General features: G+C 34.4%; 2 protein-coding genes across 2 annotated transcripts in view; both read left to right on the forward strand.

Annotated features, from left to right (window-relative positions):
* Positions 1-156: 156 nt before the first annotated feature.
* Positions 157-20,668, forward strand: LOC129264887 (mitogen-activated protein kinase-binding protein 1-like). Its single transcript, XM_064101377.1, has 6 exons — positions 157-170; positions 643-705; positions 6,247-6,304; positions 11,653-11,745; positions 16,033-16,149; positions 19,430-20,668. Exons 1-6 carry the CDS (start codon positions 157-159, stop codon positions 19,448-19,450), a joined length of 366 nt encoding a protein of 121 aa, XP_063957447.1. The 3' UTR covers positions 19,451-20,668.
* Positions 19,601-21,068, forward strand: part of LOC129265452 (uncharacterized) — a 46,915-nt gene continuing 45,447 nt past the window's right edge. Inside the window, exon 1 of the mRNA XM_064101378.1 lies at positions 19,601-19,621. Coding sequence (XP_063957448.1) covers positions 19,601-19,621 — 21 coding nt within the window. The remainder of the gene's footprint in view (positions 19,622-21,068) is intronic.

Raw genomic sequence — 21,068 nt, forward strand, 5'->3', positions numbered from 1 at the left:
ACAGAATTTTTTCTTTAAAAAGTCATTTTTTTAACAATAAAAGGTGGCATTCAGGGGGAAACTGAGAAGGTCAAGTCCATGAAGTGTGGCTGTAGTTTAAATTGTTGTTTTTTTGTTTTGTAGAGGTAATGAGGTGTTTGAAATCATTGAGCAAAAATGCCTCATTACATGTACATTTTTATACAAATTATCAGACAGCAAATTACCAAGCTCTGTGTATAATTTACATATACATACATGTAGGTATATGCACATATTTTTTCTATTTTGAAGGAAAATAAGACTTTACACTTTCATAATTATCTATTAAAGATTGATAATGAAAATAACATATTTCATGATTATTGTGTAGAGTCACCTATTCGAAATTGTAAGTGGTACAGTATACAGTATTATACCACTTGTCATGCTTGTTCTTTTTTTTATCAGACAAACAGCAAAATAAGTTGTGTTCTAGATTTAATGAGATCATTGTCTTTGAGATTTCAGCAGAATTTTTTTAAATCAAAGTTTAGGTATAAAATTGAAGTAAGAAATAAAAGATGAAAATATAAACCTACACAAAGTACACTGTACATTTCTGCTCTAGTTTGATATAGAACGTTGTTGAAATAATCATGTTAATGTATATATTTTCTGCAGGTGTGTGATCGTGGTCTTTAATCCAAGGAGAAATAAACAGTTCCATATCTTCAACCAGTCAAAGTAAGTCATTTTGAAAATTCTATTTTTTTTTCCAACTACAGATCTGCTAAAGGATAAGGAAAAGGAATGGATTTTTAAATTTGTTCTAATTGTTACAAAAATTTTCCAGTGTCAGATTCAACCAATGCACACTGAATAAAACCAGTTCTAATTGTGTATGATATTTCCTTCTGTAGTACAAACCTATAATGTTTAATGTACTAGAAAACCAAGGCTTTTTATTTTTCCTTTATACACATAAATCTGCTCTCCTTTAAAATTATGTTTGAATTAACAACAAAACTGGAAATTTAAAGTTGATCATCGAAGAGTACAATGTATATTTTAATTAAAAAAGATCCATATTCATCAGACTGCATATCTAGCAGAACAAATCCTCCCTACTAATATCTCTAACATGTAGCTCTTATGAGACATCCTATGTTACGCTCCGATAATTCTTTTCAACCTGTAAACATTGTTGGAGACAAGCTTATTATGGGTGATTTCTGTTGCCAGGTTACCTGCTTTTGGAGTAGAAGTGGGTGATTTTTCAACCGTAAAACGTCCCCAAATTGCTCCGTTTTGCGACGTCATGGCACCTTGTTTGTGCCTTTGAATACAACTCCTGTGAAATAAAGAGGTTTGATCACCGTGATTTGATCAGATTGTTGCAAATTGTTGCCAAACAGTCTAACGTGGGCTCTTGAATGAAAGCAAACCCACTTGAAATTGGTGAGGTAAGCAAATAAAAATGAACTTGGAAGTCAGCTGTTTACCTTCCAGTGCTTGCACTCTTGGTATTTAAAGTTTGTGTAGAAAAGAAAGGTATTTGCAAGAAGCCTTTTTATACTTTACAATACATGCAAGAACAAATTTTTGTGTTCTTCGTAATTGACCTGTGATGCATGAAGTGTAAAAATTGTCAGTTGAGCTCTGAGTGCAAGAAGGATGTTAATTCCCATATCGGAAGTCATATCACTGCAAAGTTATGAAGAAGTAAAATTCAACAATAACTTTTTTGTAACAATTTTGTATTTTAGCTGCTTACCAGCGAAGTATTTTGCATTAGAAACGCTCAAATGTGTAATTCTAGTAGTAGGAATTAGGGCTTTATGGTTTTTGGTGGATAAGATATAGGATGTGACCAGTATAGTTCAAGGTCTGAACTTGAATTCAACTGTCTTGCTACATGTACACGTAGGAGGAGCTAAAATAAACTTCATGTCTAATGTCCATTTACAGTATTTATGATTATGTCTTGAAGCCTGGGAAAAACTTACTAAGTTAGTACACCCCCCTGCCCTCTAGCTCTGTGGTATAGTGTCACAGATAAAATTTTCACCACCAAACACTCACAGTCCATGGCGACAACAAATTTCATCGAGCAAATTGTGAATTTACACTTGGGAATTTCTTGTTGGGTCTTTTTTAATATTGTTATGATTTTATTTCTTGTTAAATTGTTATGATATTTTGCTCTCATAAATGTTTCAAGAGATGGTATACTCTATCCTGATACATATGCTTCCAGTACAATATAAATATTTTTGAAGGCAAACCAGAAAGCTGCATGATGAAAGGAAATTTGGATATAGAATAAAAAGAAAACTTTGATTCAGAAGTTATGACTTCTTTGATTTCAAGGATTATATTGCCTTTATCAGGTAGTTGTTTGGTTAGAAAGAAAGATATTAAGATGTGGTTGGATAACCAGAAGTTCTGACCCAAATAATCGAATTAGTTATGGTTGGATGGTAAAATGGAAAAGTGAAAATGATCCAAACTCAAAGGCTAGACAGAAAAGGGATGAGGAAGCAATATGTAGACAACAATCCATGATTCCTTATCAAACTTTCTGTAAATCAATAAAAGGATAATACCATTTGTTGACATAACTGTCATCAGATAAGTCATTATGTTACAAAACAATGAAAAGACCTTTGGTTTCGTTCATTAGTTCTTTTGAAAGATATTATAGCATGCTTTATATACTATACACTTGCAATATGCTGCATACATGTATTTCATTGAAGACAGAATTTGTTGAAGGAAGTTATTCTTCAATGATTTTTTTTTCCAAAAAGGTTTTTCTTTGGGGGGTGGGGTTTCTGTACTATTAACATTTTTGTACAACCTAAATATATTATTAATAGTGTTGGGCATGTTCCTTCTGCCCCCCCCCACCCTCGATATTAGATAAAGAAGCTAAATCATATTAAACGTATAAAACATGATGACTACTGAATGATTATTAAATTTATACCGGTCTTAATGGGAGAAGGAAAACAGTTGTAGTTTCATTCATTTCTCCCAATCATAGAGGAAATCCTTTATGACATGAACTGACAGTTCTTTTCCACTTCCTAAAATATGAACATGTGGGAGGAAACAAAGAAATCCATACAAATGTGTCATTCATTTATTAATGGAATTTGACAACATTTTCTCTCTGCCATGTGCTATGCCTGGTCCATTGCCATTGGTGTCGTTGATGTCTCTTCCTTCCCCCTCTGTAAACCACAAGCATTTGGACACAATTTAACCCCTTACTGTAAAGGATGAAACTCAATATTGTCAGTCTTTACGTATTAAAAGAACCCCCCCCCCCTTCAAAAGAAAGAAATATATAAATCATGATAATATTTAATGATAAGTAAATAAATCATATTTACAAATAAAATGGAAAAAAAATGATAGATAATAAAAGCAAGGTCAAGCTGATGATGAACAATATATTCTAATCATTTTTTTTTTAGTTTTAGTTTTAGTTTTTATTTGGGTTTTCATGATTTTATGTAACAAATCACTTATAAACAATACAAGTAATTTGAAAAGAAAAAGAAAAAAGCAAACAAAATTAAACTAAAAACAAAAAGCAGCGTAATGTACACATTATTAGTTTACATTAGAAAAAGTACAGCTTATCAAAGATAATAAGTGATAAACATGTAATAAAAGCAGCCACTTTGTCTCTTAAAGTATTCCTCATCCCCTATAGTACAGTAAAGGCAAGAATGTAAATAACAGAGGGATAAAAATCAGGTGATTTACCTATTATTAGAGATTAACAAAATTCCATCCTCATAAAGGCATATTAAGATATTCTTCAGTTACAAAAATTAATATTGATAGAATATCTTACAACTTAAATGTCCATTTCCGAAAATGGCTTGTAAGTTTATTATTTTTCTTGGCAATACGATATTCAATATCCTTGTTAGAGGTCAAATATGCTTTATAAACATCAAAAGTTGGTGGTTTGTTCTGTAATTTACAAATATAAATATAACATTCAAGCAAAAGAAACAAATATGTAAGGAATCTATCACCAATATAACCAAACATCTTTTAGAATTTTGAAACATTCTGTAAATAAGGCTTTTTGGTTTCCTTAATAATAACTTTCATAATAACTTCATCCCAAATGGGTTTCACAACAGGACATACATGTACAAATCATTTTCTTTACGTACAAAACAGTGAGTACCTATTTTTGGTATACAAAGAAAATATGCAAAGTACATAGACCTACAATTGATATAGGCCTACATGTACTGTAGTTGTGTAAGCAAGTCAAGTATGATATTTAGTAACCTCCTACCTATTAAACTGTTCTTGGAAAGTGTTAATTGTGCCATGGCCTGAAAGTTATATTTTAATTGATTCTGCAATATATTAGGATGAAGTGGATAATGCAATTGCAACAGATCCTCACAGTATTCTTTGTTTGGTAGCATAATATGATGTCTGGCTGTGAAGGCCGAATTATTGATTTTTATTATTTTTACCCCCCCCCCCATAGTGAAAGTGATATTGTGATGATTATAAAAGTTTAGCGTATGCTGTACAGTATGTTTTACGCACAACTTTACGAACGACTGGAACATGTTCTTATACATAAGTCAGTTACATAGGGATATATCATATAGCACAAGAAAGGGTCACCAGTCATGCGTAAAGTCATTTGTAACTTTTAATACGAACAGCTTTATGAAACGGGCCCCATTTTATTGATAAATACTATGTCAATTCTTCATAGAGTGCACATACATGTATTTTTACCCTGGCTTTAACCTGACGGGCCACAAGCATTTCAAGGAATAAATGTTCTTGCCAAGTACATGTACCCACCCATTAATTCACCTTCAAAAGTAGAGTGCAACACAATTATGAATAACTATGCTGGAGGAAATTAGCCCAATGACTGGGATTCAAACCAATAATCCTCTGTTTGAAAAATGGCAAGGATCATAACCACTTGTCCACAATGCTTCCATAGCAAATAAATCTACCATTTGATCCAAGACCAGATTTTGAAAGTCATTTAAGAGCATGATTTTCATTTACTTTTATATATTTTCGAATTTTAACCAACTCATTATGATTTTATAAATCAAATCAATGTAAACATAAATTCTATTACTTATGATATACATTTGAGGCCATAGGGATTTGTTCCCAGGTAACTTTTGTCACACTGTCACAGTTCAACTTTAGGGTTCATCCATTTCCCCCCTTTTCAGTTTCTCTGAATTGTTGCTTCGGTTTCCTCTCCAGGTCATTCTCCCTCTCTGTTATATTTTATTATCTGATAGTAATATTTCAAACAAGTTTCCATTCAATCTTTATCAGCCCTTATCCAATCTTATCTCCTTTCTCATCATAGCCTTCTAAAAAAAAAGCCTCAAACCCTCACATGAAGCATTCTTAATAACGACCCAGCCTTCCCGTCCAATTACCTGCTTCCAAAAGAGGCGCATATATTTTCCCCTTTGGCTCTTTTACTTTCTAATATTAGTTTCCAGGGGCGCTATGTGAACACCTGGTTGCTAGCTCACTTCTTTGGGATATCCTATCTCTTGGGACACCCTTTCACATGGTAGAATGCATCTCATGATTGGTTCTTGCAATCCTTCAGAAATAGATAAATCCAAAAAATTTCAGTATAATAACTTATGACAATTCTGAATTCATAAGAAGAAATAAAAAATTAAAAAATGGTTGACCTTTTTTGTGTGTGAAACAAGTATAGGTATTTTGTAATGCACAGATATTCATGCCATACATAATTAACAATACTTGCACCTATTTTTTTTCTTTCGCAGGTATGAATTATTTGCATTTTCAATGGTAAACTGATTCATTTGTGAATTGGGCTTTAGGCCTGAAATAATATTTTGAAGTTCACTGATGATATCAAACCATGTCGAAACTGAAAATGAATAATACACGTACACATTTACCTTTCGGGACGTGATTGAAAAATGTGATATATAGAAAATAACTTGAAGTGCAACCATTACTGATTTTATCATTAGAAAAATTATTCTTTTTAAAGACGATTTTTACCTTGGAGCAATATATTCTAGCTGTATGCGATGACTCACATTAAAAGCGTACAACTACATCTTCAACCCACTTTCACATTCCTCATCCTAGGACCTCAAATAAAAACCAAACTCCTCAAGCAGTCTTTTTTTATTTGGTATAGTTCCAAATCTCATTTTCCTTTCATATATCTGATCCTCGTTCATCTAATCCTTTGTTTTGATCTTACAGGAAAACCCTGACAGCACTCTCATTTTCTGGAGATGGACGGTATTTGGTTTCTGGCGAGGTGAGTCACAAGATGATATGAAGTGTACATTACCTGATTAGAAGCGGACAATGTTTTGAAAATCAAAGTATCTTCTTGATGGCAGACAAAATGGCTAGCTTCACCCAAAAATGTCAGTCAAATATTAGAATCATGGTGTATTAATAATGGATCTGCATGGGGATGCTGGAAATAATTGCAAGACTTTCCCTTGGATGTCACTCAGTATGTCAGAAAAAAGGGGAAATTCATACATAGAACTGCTGCAGCAGAAAACTGAAAACATTTTATTTTTCTATCCTTGTTTTATTCTAAAGATGAAGTCCACTGTATTATCAATTTGGTTTTGAAAAGCAGAAAGAGGAAAACAAAATACAGTTTAATGAATCATGAATTTCAGTAATAATAAATTGTCCTGATTGTAAAAACATAACATTTTGTTTAAATTGAACTAGTCATTTTTAGCTTAAAAAAGCTATTCAGATTAGCAAAAATGAAAACCATCTTTAATATCATGTATTTTGCAAATCACACTTAGGTTTTAAAAGTGATTCCTTTTTTATAAGATGAGTACATGCAAGTCCAAGTCACTACCATACTGAGTCACTTTATTTATGACTCAATGTGAATTGAACCAACAAATACCTTGATGGTAGTCATTCCTGTAACACACATACTGTGGTAGACCTCTAAATCTCTATTGTCTGTCAATAAAATGCACATACACAATTATTCTTCACTTTGTATGTTGATACATGTACATGATCTGTAAATAGCTCTTTACAAGAATAGGTTTTGGTGTTCCAAGGTACTATTTACATAAGAGATCACTGAAATTATATTTATCTTATTTTTATTCTTATTACATACGGTACATGTACAAAGGTTTATAAACCTTTTTCTTCTTCAAATTAGAAAGGTGTTAGACTGTTAGATGCTTAAAAATGAGTAGAGTTGTAGGCCTACGTTAAGGAAAATTGCAATAAAGTAATGATAAGGCAAGGCTCGACATTAGCGGTGGCCCGGTGGCCCGGGGCCACCAAAAATTCACCTCGGGCAACCATCATTGATAAAATGTTAAGTTTTGGTGGCCCGAATCGGGCAACCAATAATTTTCAAAGTAGCGCAATTTTTCTCCCAATTTTGCACGCATTTATCAACTTTCTACAGCTCAAATTGCAAGCCAGTTCGTCATGCGCCTTTTTTGTTGATCTACACACATATACACACACACACAGTTTGCATATTAGGCCTACAGCTATAGCATACAGTAGCTATTATCCAGCCAGCCGCGCCGGCCGGCTGGCGTGAGCTTTGCATGAAGCCACTGCATACAGCTGTGCTCTAGATCTAGATCAGCCTATTCAGACTCAGGGAGCTGCGATAAAAAATGTTGCTGCTGAGAAATCTTCCACAGAACTTTGAAAATCTAAGTCAAAGTCACCTTTTACACCAATGAAATGCAATTCTACAGTCTATATTACGAAAATCTGGTGTACCCTGATTATTTGCAAGTATTAAGAAGAGGAATTATGACCTCTCTTTTGACTCAAAAAGACCGATTTCCACATGAATTAATATACATAAAAACACATGGGCAAGTACATCACAGTCCCACGTGTGCATTTGTATGTATGTTGATACTTGGTTTCTTTCGAAGCTGTGTATTTTCTAGCCTTAAAACAAACAGACAGTTTCTTTCTTTCTTGTTTATAAATGACTTCTTAAACCACTCTTGAGAAAGTAAATACTTTGGGAAGGCATTTCATTGATATGAAATGTGATTTTTTTTCCAACATTTTGGCAAATATAGGGAAGGACTTTTCTCACACTTTTTTTCCAGATATAGTTTTTGCCGTTTTCTTTTTTTTTTCTTTCATTTTTTTTTGACAGTGGTTAAACCATTTATACCCCTTCCCATTGAATATGCCTGATAAAAAAATATGTTTCTACTGAAAATAAAATAATACAAACTAAAGGATATAAAAATAGAAATGTTCCATTCCTAAAAGGTAAGTGAAAATTATATGCTTGGCTTTTAATTATATTCCAGTCAGAATAGACTGTTGCCACAGCTGTTAAAAATAAATGTAATGGCTTCTTAATTTTCCCCTTTTCTCCATTTTTATATTAACTTTGTTTTATTAATTTTTCTTTCATTTTCTTTTCTTTTTTCTCTCTAATTTTTTTCTTTTCTTTTTTTCTTTTTTTCCCTGTTCTTTTCTTTCTTCATTTTCTTTCTTTTGTTTTATTTCACTAATTTCTTTCATTATTTTTGTTTTCTTTTTGTTATATACTTTTTGAAAATTATTTTCGTTTGTTTCTCCCTTTTATGCATTGTTCTAATTTTGCAGCATATTTTTCTGTGATTTTCTCCTTCTATAATATGCTGCAAAAGAGAAAACAGAAATAAACTGGATTTGGGGCATGCATAATCTAGGTTTTAGGATTCAAAGAGGAAGGAAGGAAAAAACATTGTTTTGTACATCTATCTGAGTTTGCTATGCACTATTTATTTACTTTACCATTATCTCTATACAGATATTAAAAAAAAAGTCCACACAACCTGCGAACAATACAATTCATTTATTCACTTTCAATCATTTCATTTTTACAACGATAGAAACAATTCTCAATTAGCAAAGTAAAATAACAGCAAACAAGGTTTACATACAAGATGTATAAAGTGAAAGGAACTTAGTGGTAGTGGCTGCAGAATTAATATTTCAGAAGTTTGTTTTATTCCTTTTTAATGTTTTTCTTTATATTTTTCGGGCCACCAAACTTTAATATTGGGCCACCAAAAAAAATGATTTGATGGTTTTGGTGGCCCGAATGGGCCACCACCAAAAAAAGTTAATGTGGAGCCTTGGATAAGGACTTCTTTTCTTTCAGATATTTTCACTTTTAAGTATTAAAAGCAGATTGACTGGTGACACTTTTTCCGGTTTTCCCCATTGTCACTGAAGAAATTTATTGTTGAAAAGTCAGGCATGCTGAATTTAAAATGTTATATTTCAAGAATGACCTACATGTATTATGCACTTTTTTTCAAAATACACTATTGTGCTTACAGGTAAAAGACACATTTATAAGTGCAAATAGTGGGTTTAAAGGGGAAGTCCACCCTGATGTCAAGTTGGTTTATAACAGAAGCAGTCCGGTGGGGGGGGGGGCAGTCAAATGTATTGCTGTACACATGCGTGACCAAATTATTTCCGAACACCCCCTAAACAATTTTTTTTCGTGGGCTTTAACTACACATTTTGACCCCTAAGCAAATTGTCGGCAGAATAATGACCCCGTGGAAAAAGCTTGGGGAAAAAATACCCTAAACACGTTTGGCCAGCCCCGTGATTGGCCATTGACCAGTCTATCAAAACCACTTTTTTTTAAAAATCAGTGTTTTTGATACCCTTAACAAGTGCACGCGTGGCCCACGTAAAAAACTATAAAAACACCCCTTTAAACGTGTTTTTTGTCACGAATGTGTACAGCAATATGTTTGACCCCCCCCCCCCCCCCCCCGGGAAGCAGTACACGGTACCTGGAAATATTTGATTTATAACAGGATTGGTAGAGCATCCCATTACTTATTATTACCTGAAATTGCACGATGTGTTATTGGATGACACCCTTTTCCTATATCCTATCAAATTGCCACTTTGCAATACAAATCTAAATCGACACATATAACTCAGATCCTATCAGAGGCAATAACAGGATCGGTGCATGGCCACTGTACGTCGCCTGCTAGGGTACATAATTAGATTTCCACAATCTCTGCACAAATCAAATGCCTGCAATTGTTATGCATGCCGGTGCAAGGTGGGATACAAATTGTATCTGATTTATTGTGTTTAAAACAATACAACAAATATAAATACGAATTTAATCTGCATACTAAGTCAATCAATTAAAATTTTCTGTTGCAAGAAATAGATTATCAATAGATGAATTTGATTTTAGAAATTGCAGTTATATTCAGGACTTATTATTGCTTTTGGACATACTCTAAATTAACATGCGATCAAGACCCTCCTGGTGCACTTTACATATATTACAATGTACATGTATAAAGCTTCACTTTAATAGCCAGTATTGTATTTAGAAAATTTCATATCGTTTTATTTTAAAAGGATGTTTCGGGAGGAATAGCAATGCCATCGCACAATTTTCATGAATTGTGCTTCCATGTACTTGTACTTTTTAAAATTTAAAACCACATTTTGAAATTGACTTTGTTTTCATGACTAAGTAAAAATTTATTTAATGAAAATTTTATAAACTCATCAACTGTTAAGCCTAAAAAAATATGAAATGAATGTCCATGTTAACTACAAGTGCCTCATTGTGCACTCTCTTCATCCTTGCATTATTTGTCATCCTACTCTGCGTATCTCAGACATAAAGGTGTAACGTTAGGAATCCCATCAACTCCTTGCCGCTGCCGCAATCGAAATGCCACATATCTCAATGTCGGCACCCACTCCAATCCTCGCTCAAGATTGAGATGGCTATTTTTGGACCCCCTGCCATATATTTGCATCTCAGCGGGCCGACTCTCCTTCTAACAAGTGCTAGCCCTTTCCTCCAAAGCAGCGAATGCTTTAATGGCTCTCCCGAACGTTGTGACTCATCACCTTGCCTTTGTGTTGTATGCGAGGTGTTAGGGCATCCCCGACACTTAGTCAAATTAATGTCTGTTGTTTCATGCATGTGGTAAATGAAACTGATCAATGGTGATTAGGAGTTACCTGTTGCCAAGCTATTTATTACAGGGATGATAGACCTTCTGATATTGTACTCGTATTACATACAAACATACATGTTATCATTGTGTGGTTGTGTAATTTCAGTGGAGCCCTCACACTGACTATGATTATTGATTTTAGTTCTCCGTGATCTAATTTATTGCAATTAGAATTCATCCTTGAACCTGCAAGGCTCGGCTTGAATTTTTATTTGTGTAGCAAATTTGTTATACTTTTATAGTCTGTTTAAAAATATTTATTGACAATAACAGAGTCATATCTATAAAGAAAAAAAATGAAAATAAAAATAAGTGCATTGCAGTTTGCACTGTCCTTTTAATAAGAAATTATAGTTTTTGAAGTTGATATATAAATCTTGATGTAAACATAACATATAAAAGTAAGATTTAATGGATAAAGAATGTGTTGTTTTTTGGTTTATGAAAATGGAGGTTGGTAAATTTAGGGTTTCTTTTATTATTGAAGAGTTTACATAGCATTGCAAACAAATTTGTGGTGATTCATGTTCACATATGAATAATTATAGTCTTGATTTTTTTCAATTAATTATATTGTAATGTTCTTTCTTTTGTTCTCTTTCTCATGTTTTTATAGTGTGGTCACAATCCAGCAGTGCGGATATGGGATGTTCAAGACAAAACACAAGTTGCTGAATTCCATGGACATAAATATGGCATTTCATGTGTGGTATGTTTAAAGTTCACTTTTAATATTCAACTACATGTAAAATGAATGTCGATCAAAAACAAATTAATATGGTATGAACCCCTCTATAAGCATCAACGTGTACAACAGAACATCATGCTATGACAGCCAAATTTAATGACAAATAATTACTAATTTCTGAATATGAAATTTCAATATCTGATATTTCCTGGTGTATAGATGTTGGTATTGAGTGATCTACAACTGATCCTTTAAATACAAATAACTACAATAACTAGGTGGTTTCAGACCGCCTCGAAGTTCGCCAGTTTCAGGTATTCTCTGATCGGGAAATTTACCCCGATCAGAAAATACCAGGTATTTTGGCGGTGTGAAAGCAAACTACGCGTAATATCCCCGAAAGAAAATACCCGATAAATAGTAGGTACTTGGCGAAATTACGAGAACTTTCGCGGGGATTTTTCCAAGGTCGTGGGTATTTTGGCGGTCTGAAAGCAAATTACGGGAACTTTTAGCCCAGCGTGTCGTTGGGTGCGGCGCCGTGCATGGGTTGCTGCTGGGCTAGTGATTTTGAATTTCGCGCCTTGCTGCTTATCAGACCATACTGCGCATGCTCGTAACTTCAGGAACTTATCCCGAAGGGTATGTTTCAGGGCGGTGTGAATGCAGGAATAATTAATGAGTATTTTTCAGCCTAAAAAAGTTCTCGTAATTTAACGGGGATTCTTGTGATCGAGGCGGTTTGAAACCACCTACTGATGCTCCAATTTTTGTTTACAGTATATTTTCAGTGTGCAGCAAGCTATTGTAACTTAAATTTTATGATGTATGATGTTTTATTGTATGAAACTTCAAGGAAAGTGCACAAAGAGCCTTTGGCAAAATGCTTGTGCATGCAAATAAGGTGGTTGCTCTCCAATTGAGGAAGCATTTGAAATACAATATGAGAAACTTGATTGGAAAGTTGAAGCTCTTAAGGCACTCGCACAGCCTGCAGAATTTGTTCTCACAAACTACACATTTATTTACATGTGTTTCAGCTTTTGAGTATCCATCTGACAGGGCAGTGGTGGCTCGGGGTGGGGGGGATCCCATTCATTCATAAGGGAAGGTATGGAGCACCTATCTTTGGAACAGAATCTGTGATTACTAATTTTGGACCTTACATATTTTTGAAGGAAAATTTTGACCCTCCAGGGCCTCCACTCTACCTTGATGTTTTTTTTTCTTCTATCATTTAATTTCTAATTTCTGGGCCCCTATCTGGAGCCCACAATCATGAAATCCTGGATCTACCACTGTATCAGACTATCTACAAACTGCTATACATGTACATTTATCAAGTTTACCTGATCATGGCATTGACATTGAACTGATTCCCTTTTTTCTCAATTCATCAATTAAATTTTTATACCATCATGTGTGGTAGCCATGATAGATTGAATTATCGATCTACGGGAATAACTGATTCATTCTGAAATTGGGTTTTGTGGTGGGTAAAATAAATAAGTCATGAAAAATACAGGTACAATTATTTATTCTTTCACTGGATAAGGAAATGATATACAGGAAGTTATCTTATTATATTAGACAATTCAGAAAAGGATATTTTTTTATCAATTGAATTGTGGAATTCATGGGAAATTCGTCATGTTTGCATACGATAAAGCTGGTCAAAAAAGATCAGGATATTCATGTTCGATGCTCTGTTAGGTTGCATCCCTTCTGATCTTGTTACAGATTGCATTTTATGATACAGTGTTTTGCCTTACAGTTTTCAACTCTGAAATTAATGCGTACTGGCAGTTGTTAATACTTCGGTGCAACTGTGACCATATGACAGCATGAAATCACTGGTCATGGTCAATGGTGTTTCCTAATACCGATTTATAAGCTCTGATGGTGTTCAGGATGGTCAGCTCCCCCACAGCTCTCAGACAATGTATTATAATGGAGTCATTCACACATGAAGAAAAGACATCAAAATTTTAAATCTTGAAATGCCACAGATGAAAGAAAACTAGTACTGGGAAGGGCATTCACAGTTTTCACACTGGATACCATTTGCAGACATTATGGGGGGAGGGGTATTAAATCACAGAAATTGTTTTAGGGTATACATTTTTTTGTTTTCAATTACCAGTGCTCAGACTTGCCATGTTCACACATTTTTTTGTCGACACTGCACTTTTCATATAGTCTTTGATAAGTATCACAATTGAATATCATTGAAATATATACAGTATTTCAAGCCACCATTTATTATTTTTTTATTTTGTATGATTAGTGGTAACTAAAAAGAGATACATGTGAACTATGTGGAATATGATATTCTGAGCGTGAAAAGGAATACGTAAGCTTGACTGATCCTTTATTTGACTGACAGGTACAATGTATAGTTGGATCAGCCATGTTTAAACCCTCTAAACCACAAGGATTATCCTGTCTTAATCCATTCTATACCTCTTTCTAGCAATGATCCTCTTCCCATCTCAACATAAAGTGGGAAAGCTAGGCGGGGGTAATATCCAAATAGCATTTGATCCCTAATACACAGACAGAGTATTGAAACTGCACAGTATATGTCTACCAATTTGGAAACCATTCTGTTGGATGTAATTGTGTGTTGTGACTAAAAAATGGAATACTCATAGACTTGGGATTTCCTTCTTTGTAGTAGTTGGGACTTGGGAGGGGCAATATTGCAGTTTTTATCTCATTAATGATAGATCTAGTGTACATCAGAAATTACATTAAGGTTGCCTTTAATACTTTTCTTCCATCCTTAATTTAGGCAATATGCTATAACTCCACTCTTACCCTGTAGATTTCATTTTAGACAGGTCTTTAATACTACATTTATTTAATGTAACCTGGATAAAAGTAAAAACTTCAGCTATGATTTCAAGGTTGTTGTTTTTTTTACTGAAATAACACTGACTTTATTTTGAAGATATGTTAGTTTGTATAAATTTGTACTGCTTGCAGTTGAAATTAACACAAGAAATATAAGGAATATTAGTTAAAATGAAAAACTTACATGTACTTAGATGCTAATACTATTTAGAAAATAAAACAACTTAATAAATCCATATGCAGTAAGATACATATCAACACTGATGCAAGTCTGGCAACAATAATCAACCTTTTTACCAGAATACAGAAGCCATATGGTGTTCGTTTCCAGTAATCTGAACACATTTTCCGAAGTCAAATCATGTATCCTTGAAAACATCATTACATGCTTCAATTATCACCCTTGTATGAATGTGCAGAGTAAATTTGTATAGTGCTCATTACAGCTATCAATCATAATAGGTAAAGAATTATTACAATTCTTAATGAGTAGCCTATCCCTGATTTTATCGTTCAAGCTGAATTATTTGTGTGTACTTGTAAATGTAATTGCTGTTCTTCCTTTTGTCATTTGTCCCTTATTTTCACTGTTTGCTACATTGGAATCAAATCAAGATTCTCTTTCTCTTTGATGAAAACATAAACATTAAAAACATGAATATGAAGTAGATGTGTCTGTTTGTTCTCTATGTCCAAATAAATGTTATGTTTTTGCCTGGATGAATTAGCTCTCTTTATTGAAGTTCTAAGTGCTTGAAAGGGCATCTTAGAGCCTGTTCAGACCGGCAGAGATAGCGCGATCTAGCGCGCGCTAGATCGCGCTATCTCTGCGGTGTGGAAGGTACAACGTCGTTTCGGTCCGCCCAACAGCGAGCCACGGCGAGCCAAAAAGGCGTGCCACTGGAGCACCTCTTGGGGGTGGTCCACGAGAGATAGCGCGGTCTAGCGCGCGCTAGATCGCGCTATCTCTGCCGGTGTGAACCCGAGCTACGATAGCACGCCGGAAGTCTGCTGTGATCACGTCCACAAACACAGTTAAAATACAAGTCTAGAATCTAGATTAATCAAATTAGAAATACATGCACAATGTATACAACGCCATGAAATAAACGTAGGCCGGCTAGCATAATAGGCACAGCGATATCGAGCTCTCAACTAACTAGTACGGGTTCGTAATAGCGCGCGAAATCTTTGACCGCTCTGACCTCATGACGTCACGCGTCATGGCAACAGGACCTCTCAAAAAAGGGGGTGCTACGATAGACCGCGCTATCTCACTGCGGTGTGAATCCGGCGAATGCCAATGGGCGGACCGTGGATCGCGCTACGATAGCGCGATCCACGGTCCGCCCACGGTCCCCCCCTTGCGGTGTGAACAGCCTCTAACATATATTACTCGAGTTTTACTAGATTTGTTGACATTCAAATGTATGCATCATTTTATAATTGCAGCGTTTTTCACCGGATATGCAGTATGTGGTATCGATTGGGGAGCAACATGACATGGTTGTCAATGTGTGGGACTGGAAGAAGAATATCAAGCACTCATCTGGAAAGATTGCAGCCCAGGTAAGACACAACGTTAAGATTTTATTAGCCTTCGGAACTTGGTGATCTGTAAGGAATAAAGACCAAGGTTAAGATGATGAGTCATGTACAATGATTGCCTTCTTTGGAGCTGAAGCATGACTTAAAATCGTCCCAACTCTACCCTCCCTCTTTCCCCAATCAGTGAATGAAATCATCACAATAAAGGTGGCTAAGAAATCTATTCAAATAGTTTTGATATATTTGTCAATTTCATTCACCAGCTGGAAATTAGCCATTCAAATATTTTTAGCGTTCTCTTAAATATCACATTAATTTCTTTACCTCATATTTGATTCCTTTGCGTTAGGGAATCCTTTCATAGATATTGAACAAAAGTTCTTCCACCAGCCACACTTTAAACATGGATCTGATACCAAATACGAAAACAAGAAATTCTTTTGCCCACAATGTACTTTGTATTTGGAAGTTGTTTGTGACATATTTTACAGCAAGTATTCATCACAGTAGAGATACATGTGCTGCATCAGGAGAGGAAGAGATTTATAAGGAAGAATCACCCCCAAGTGTCCTTGTTTTATGACCTCTTATCCTACCAAATTACATCCCAAGTCCAGTTTTAATTAATCCTCCATCCAGGCCAAGACCATCAATGCCTATCAACTCCAAATTCTTTTCTTGAAGATGATGCTGCTCTGCCATTATACGGTCAATGACACAGGTCAGGTCTTGCTTTCAGGAATGCTTAGATGGAAACTCCTGATGTGTTTACACCAAGAAACTGTCATTGGTATGCTTGATTACTTGTTTCCTCTCAGAAACATCAATGGATCTAGTCTCTCATCCCATCCTAGATCATTTTACCCTTGACCAAGGCTTGAGCTATAAATCATGGCTCTTGATATGATGAGATGGCTACCTGGAAAGTGTATTGATGAGTTCAATGTTTCAAGTGCTATCTAAGTGTGTTGTTCTGTATCTTATGTCCTTGCCTTTCCTTTTTTAAATCTCTTGTTTTTTAGTAGCCTTTTTATCTCTTCAATATCTTCTTACACTCACAAAAAAAATGTTTGTAGTTGAAATGTTGAGAAACAACATTCAGTTGATTACTACAATTTTTACTGGTCAAGTATATTATCTCGAGTGCTGTAGGTCATCTTACACTTGACCAGGACTTGACCGGTAATCTTGTTTTTGATGAGGATGTTTGAATAACTTCCTGGAAAGTAAATCAAGTAGGATAGGAACAGCAAGTCCATTCTCTGGTGAAGTTATTCTGGTTACTGGTATGTCATATATGGATATGATGGTTTCTACTATCAAGCCTGATTTTTCTCAGGATGAGATGTCTGTTCTGTTGCACCAGCTTCTTAAGTTTATTGGTGCCTTCCCCAACAGATTGTGTGCTATAACAGTTTGCACTGACTAATTTTATTCCTTAGATATACTACATCCTTGTCAACAGTTAAAGCTATAAAAACTCAACAATCTTGAAATTACATGGGAGAAAGTTAAATTTGACCATTCTGAGCACTTTTATTTAAACACTTCTCATATAGTTCTATAATGATTACGTTTACAACCAGCACCAAAGTGTGTTTAAGGTACTATGAGACATTTAATCAAAATGAGGCATTGTCTATTCATAAAAATGCAGAAGAGAGAAAATGTGTTTTTGCTCACTTCATGAATAATTTTAATGGAAGCACTCTCTTATCCACTATTAAATTCTAGTGTAACCCTAAATCAAAATTCTAGTGGATTTCCTTTTAAAAGTGATTACAAATCATTCTTAATGGAATCAATCAACATCAAAATGGTGGTGAGTTGTTATTTTTTAAGAGTGAAGCCCACTACAAAGTGTAATTTAAGAATATTGATTTGAGAGTTGAAAACCTGTCTGAAGTAGTGAGGAATCACTCTTCTAAGAGTGAAACCAATTTTGAAGATTAGACTTATGTTTTATGAATGCTACGGGTATAATGAACATTGCTCTTAGAGCACGTCTGTTTTATGAAGCGAGGATGTAAGGATGCATTCACTTTGAATCAAATGATAATTAACAATCACTCCTCACACATTGAAGTTTTCCCTGTACATTCAGTTCAAAGAGAGTCTTTATACTCCTCCTATTGCTGATGTCCTTCTGTGGTGATATTCTCATTAGAAGCATCTGTGCTATCTCCCATCTCCAATCAATTGACGAAACACTATCGTATCATTGATCCACTACGGATCATCTAACCTTGACATAAAATGAGAAGGCATCTCACACTCTCATAAACAAAGGGCTACGTGTGCGCAGAGGGAAATTATATGTGAAGAAATGTGCAGGTTACTACTTTAATATATTTGCAGGTGCATAATGTAGCAATATTTAACAAGCAAATTTGGAACACAGGAGATGGATCCTTGTTTTCAGAATGTTCTGAAAAGCAAAGAAACCCCACCCCCAAATACAATCCAAGAAAGGATGCAGAATTTTGCTAAATTAAAATCTCACTCAAAAAGCAGAGGCACAATGTTGAGTTTTGTCAAAAGAGGGAGAGAGGCATACATGTGCTCCCTGTAACCTTGTGGGTCTGCATACATGTGTCTCAATTTGTTAACCTCGGAACTCTCATTTATCGAAGTTCAATCGTGATAGTACATGTTACAGCAGCTGTTATAATTTGTAGCAGCAATATTATTACATAAAAATCCTTTCAGAAGATGGAATTATGCACAAGTGCAAATGTGATTGTGGTTTTTAAATTTTATCTTTTCTGGTCAACCTCATTGACATGTAAACAGGAACAAAAGGAGACAATCATAAACATGATCATTTAATAGAGTGGATTATATTTAGGTGCTACAATTTTTTTGCTATCATGTAATGAACTTCTGGTATTGTAGATCAAAAGGAAGTAACAGATAATTAACAACTTTGACCTGCCCTAACTTGCCTCTGAAGTACTTCTCTGCCACTGTATAGGTTGGTATTTTTGTAAAATTTATACAAAACATTTTGTTTGCATGTACATGTAGAAGTCATATTTGTTAGCCAATGTAGCACTATTAACCAAATGATACATTTTAGCACCATTCTTTGGAGAGAAAAATGATTAGAAAGAGAGATCATAGATTTTAATGAGGTTCTTCCAATTTTTTTATTTTGTTTATTTATAGTATAATAATTATATGTAATTTCTCCATATTCTCTATCTCTTTCTCTCCATCTCCACTTTATCTTCTCCTATTGTTACTTTTCCTTTTCTTTTACCTTGCTCTCTTCCCTCTCCTTTATTTTCCTTTTTATCAGCTCTACACATCCATACAATGAGTGAATCGGAGAAGGGCTGTAATGTTGATATCCAGTTCTCTTATTTAAAGGGTGAACAGTTCTGTTATCGCATGCCAATGAATTTTACTACATGGTGTCCTCATTCCACCAAGTTTATCTACATGTAATATCATGAATGATGAAACCATAATGAATACATTTATCACAGAGGTACTAGACACTGGATTTAACCAAATTGTTAAAATATGCCTACTAAATATGTGCAATACAAGATGCCCTCATTCTACCAAGTTTCATTATACATCAGAGAGGTGTAAGTGGATGATACCCAATTCTCTAGTCAATGATTAAAGTATGAACAGTGCTATTATAGCATGCCAATGCACTGTAAACTGCTCAGTTTCCCTATACAAGATGTCCTCATTCCACAAAGTTAATCAACTTGTAGTATCATGAATGATGAAACCATAATGAATACATGTATCACAGAGGTGCTAGACATTTGATTTAACCAAATTGTTAAAATATGAAGAGTGCTATTATAGCATGCCATTGCACTGTACACTATTGCTCTGTTTTCTAGTTTCCCAATACAAGATGTCCTCATTCATCAAAGTTTATCTAGTATCATCAAACCATAGTAAACATATGACATGTGTTAGTCTAGACAACACCATACAGCTGTTGGGTTCAGAGCTATAAAACTGTGTCTCCACTAGCTTTGTTTGGCAGTGTTTTTATATCTAGTAAAATATTACTTACATTTATTGATTTATATCCTATATGAAGGAATTCTTTAACACAACTCAGGATGAATTTAAATTTTGCCTTGAGTAAAAATTCTAGATTTATTTTTATCTAATGAAGATATTAAAGTAGTTAAAATTATGCAAATCTTGCTTTATTTTTTATATATTCACAAAAGTTAGTTATTATACAATGGCTAATAATGAAAGCCATTTTTCTCATTTCAGATTACACAATGCTATAGCTCAACTATGGTATTAAAATAAAGGTTACTTAAAATCAAGAATGTTATATTTCATGACTCCCTTTGTTCCATTGTCGGAGCAATGATAATTTATAATGAACCTCAAGTGAATAAGAATTCGAAACATGTTATATATTTTTTAAATGTTTTTAGAATACTAAAATGCTGTTAATAATGTAGTAGCACTTTATATCTTATTAATTATCTCTTGAGAGCCAAAAGGGAATTAAATTACACATTACATACTATCAGATCAGTGCTTCATAACTGATTTCTAAGTTCATGCAATACTCTATGAGTAAATAACTGTTGTTGACCACATACTACTGTAATGTGTGCGGTAATCGGATAATCCCATTACTGATGTTTATTACACATTCTGGGTTAATTTAGTTAATAACCTAATTGAGTCGTCGACATCAAGGATTCTTTTCTAGATATGACCCTATTGACCTTGTTTATCAGATTACAATTCATGAAATTCATTTTGCAGAGATCATTGTGCAGCCATACACTTATGCAGCTTTAAATTTTTACTACTGGAATGAGAGATACAGCATGTACAAACAGGCATATTTGCACATGCTCAATACTCAATACTCCCTCATTTGCCAATAGTATGTTTAGTATGTATTTCCATCTGCCTGAAGCAATGATGACGGGTTA

This window comes from Lytechinus pictus, chromosome 7 (genome assembly GCF_037042905.1).
Source record: "Lytechinus pictus isolate F3 Inbred chromosome 7, Lp3.0, whole genome shotgun sequence".
Taxonomy (NCBI): Eukaryota; Metazoa; Echinodermata; class Echinoidea; order Temnopleuroida; family Toxopneustidae; genus Lytechinus; species Lytechinus pictus.